Here is a 1,718-nt window from a genome sequence, read left to right as displayed (position 1 = left end):
AGCTCTGGTGCGGGCGGCGGTCCTGCCGGTAGAGAGGAGTCGTCTGTTGGATAAGGCGGCATCACGGGCATGCTCTGCATAGTGGCGCTGGAAATGGAAGACACCTCTGAAGCGACCGACCCCCTAGATGGGTCCCTCTCGGCGTTGAAGCGCCGCGTAGGTGACGACTGGCCATTCTGTTGCGGACCAGACCCCGGGCGATGCGAATGCGGTCGGTGGCTCTCCAGAGTGTCCTCCAGCATGTTGGTCAGGCCGCTGCTGCCGCTCCCGATGGTGCTGATGCTCGTGGCTCGCTCCGGAACCGCGGAGCCATCCCGATCACGCCCTTGCTTCTGGCGCAATCTCTGCTGCTTCCGCTTCAGCCCGTGGAGCAGGTTGATGATGATGTCCCGAATTCTAGGCAGGTACTTCTCCAGGCTCTCGGCGCTCGCTTCTTGGCTCAGGCAGGCCTCGAGGATGCTGCGAAGCAGATCGGGCACGTTGCCCAGGTCGGAGGTGTCGACGTTGATGGCGGTAAAGGCCCGACAGGCCATGTTGAACTCGTAGCCTAGCCGTACGTAGACGTCGGAGACTTGCGCATCGGTTGCTTGGCCGCGCGACCACTGCGTCAGTGTTTCGAGAAGCTGCTTGGTGGCTACGAGGAGATGAGTGACGCTCTTTTCGATTTGCGACAGCGGCATGTTGGAACCGCTCCCCGACCCGGAGGAACCCTATGCACACAAGTCAGCTCGAGCCGCGCCCGCCGTATTTGAGTCGCCCACCAGGCGCCGGAATCTGTTCAGGGCAGGTTGGCTTTGACGTACCTCGCGGGTTGTCCTCCTCGACCCGCTGGTGGACGGGGCGGACCTGACGGAGGCATTGGATTGTCGCTGCTGGGGATGGCCTTGCTGCATGCCGGGCGAGATGGCTCGCACGGAAACATTTGGCGGAGGCCCAGGATCCGTGGCCCCCGGGGATCGCCGTTGTGAGTAGGCCCTCTGGGCGGCAGAGGCTTGTGGCTGCATCGTGTCACTTCTCCCGAGCTACTCTTTGACTTTGTTTCTTCTTCTTCTTCTTCGCGCTCCCCTCGAGTCGGAACGGCGCTGTAGGTTTCTAATCAGATGGGCCGTCTCCCCCCCTTATATTCGCTCTGACGGGCCGTTATCGCGGGAACCAAACGGGTGGCTGGCGAGCGGGTCGACGAAGGCGTCGTGTGGCGGCCTCGGACGAGCGAGCAATAGGGATGAGCGGTGGAGTCGTTCCTCGGGCTCGGGTGCTACAGAAGCAAGTCGAGAGACAATCAAGGTCGGGCTGTGTCGTCCGAAGGGTTGTCGACCAGAGACAGCAAGGAGCAATTCGGTAATGAACAAGGGCAGAGAACGGTCAAGTGCGACAGCGGAGAGTCCCGTCACATTATCCAACGAGCGGCAGGCGGCTGACAAAAGCAAGACGAGATGCCCTCGGATGTCGTTGTGCGCAAGACTCGGGGGAAGCCCAGGCTCGGCGCCAGATGAGGCGAAGAGGCGAATGGAGGTGCTGGCGAGTTGTAGCGATGGCTTCAGTCTGCGGAGGTGTTTGTCGAAGTCGGTCGGTGGGTGCTGAGCTGCTAAAGCATGCAGATACCAGGGGGAAGGTTCGTGTTCGTAGAGAGAGAAGATGGGTTGGTAGTTGTGAAACCGTCAGCGGCTGAGGCAGGAAAAAGGAATGGCCGAACCTGGAAGCTGGGAAAAAGAGGCTGG

The 1,718-nt window shown here is 61.1% G+C and overlaps 1 protein-coding gene across 1 annotated transcript; it reads right to left on the bottom strand.

The window, feature by feature from the left end:
• Positions 1-1,198, bottom strand: BBK36DRAFT_105730 (hypothetical protein; the record flags this gene model as incomplete). The annotated part of the gene is made up of 2 exons (XM_024888909.1): positions 804-1,198; positions 1-710 (listed from the first exon to the last, which is right to left on the bottom strand). Coding segments are annotated over exons 1-2 (911 nt in total), but the record flags the coding sequence as incomplete, so codon positions are not given.
• Positions 1,199-1,718: the final 520 nt, after the last annotated feature.

Source organism: Trichoderma citrinoviride, assembly GCF_003025115.1.
Source record: "Trichoderma citrinoviride strain TUCIM 6016 unplaced genomic scaffold BBK36scaffold_246, whole genome shotgun sequence".
Lineage (NCBI taxonomy): Eukaryota > Fungi > Ascomycota > Sordariomycetes > Hypocreales > Hypocreaceae > Trichoderma > Trichoderma citrinoviride.
The sequence above is the reverse complement of the archived record's forward strand: the minus strand, read 5'-3'. Positions and strand labels throughout refer to the sequence as shown.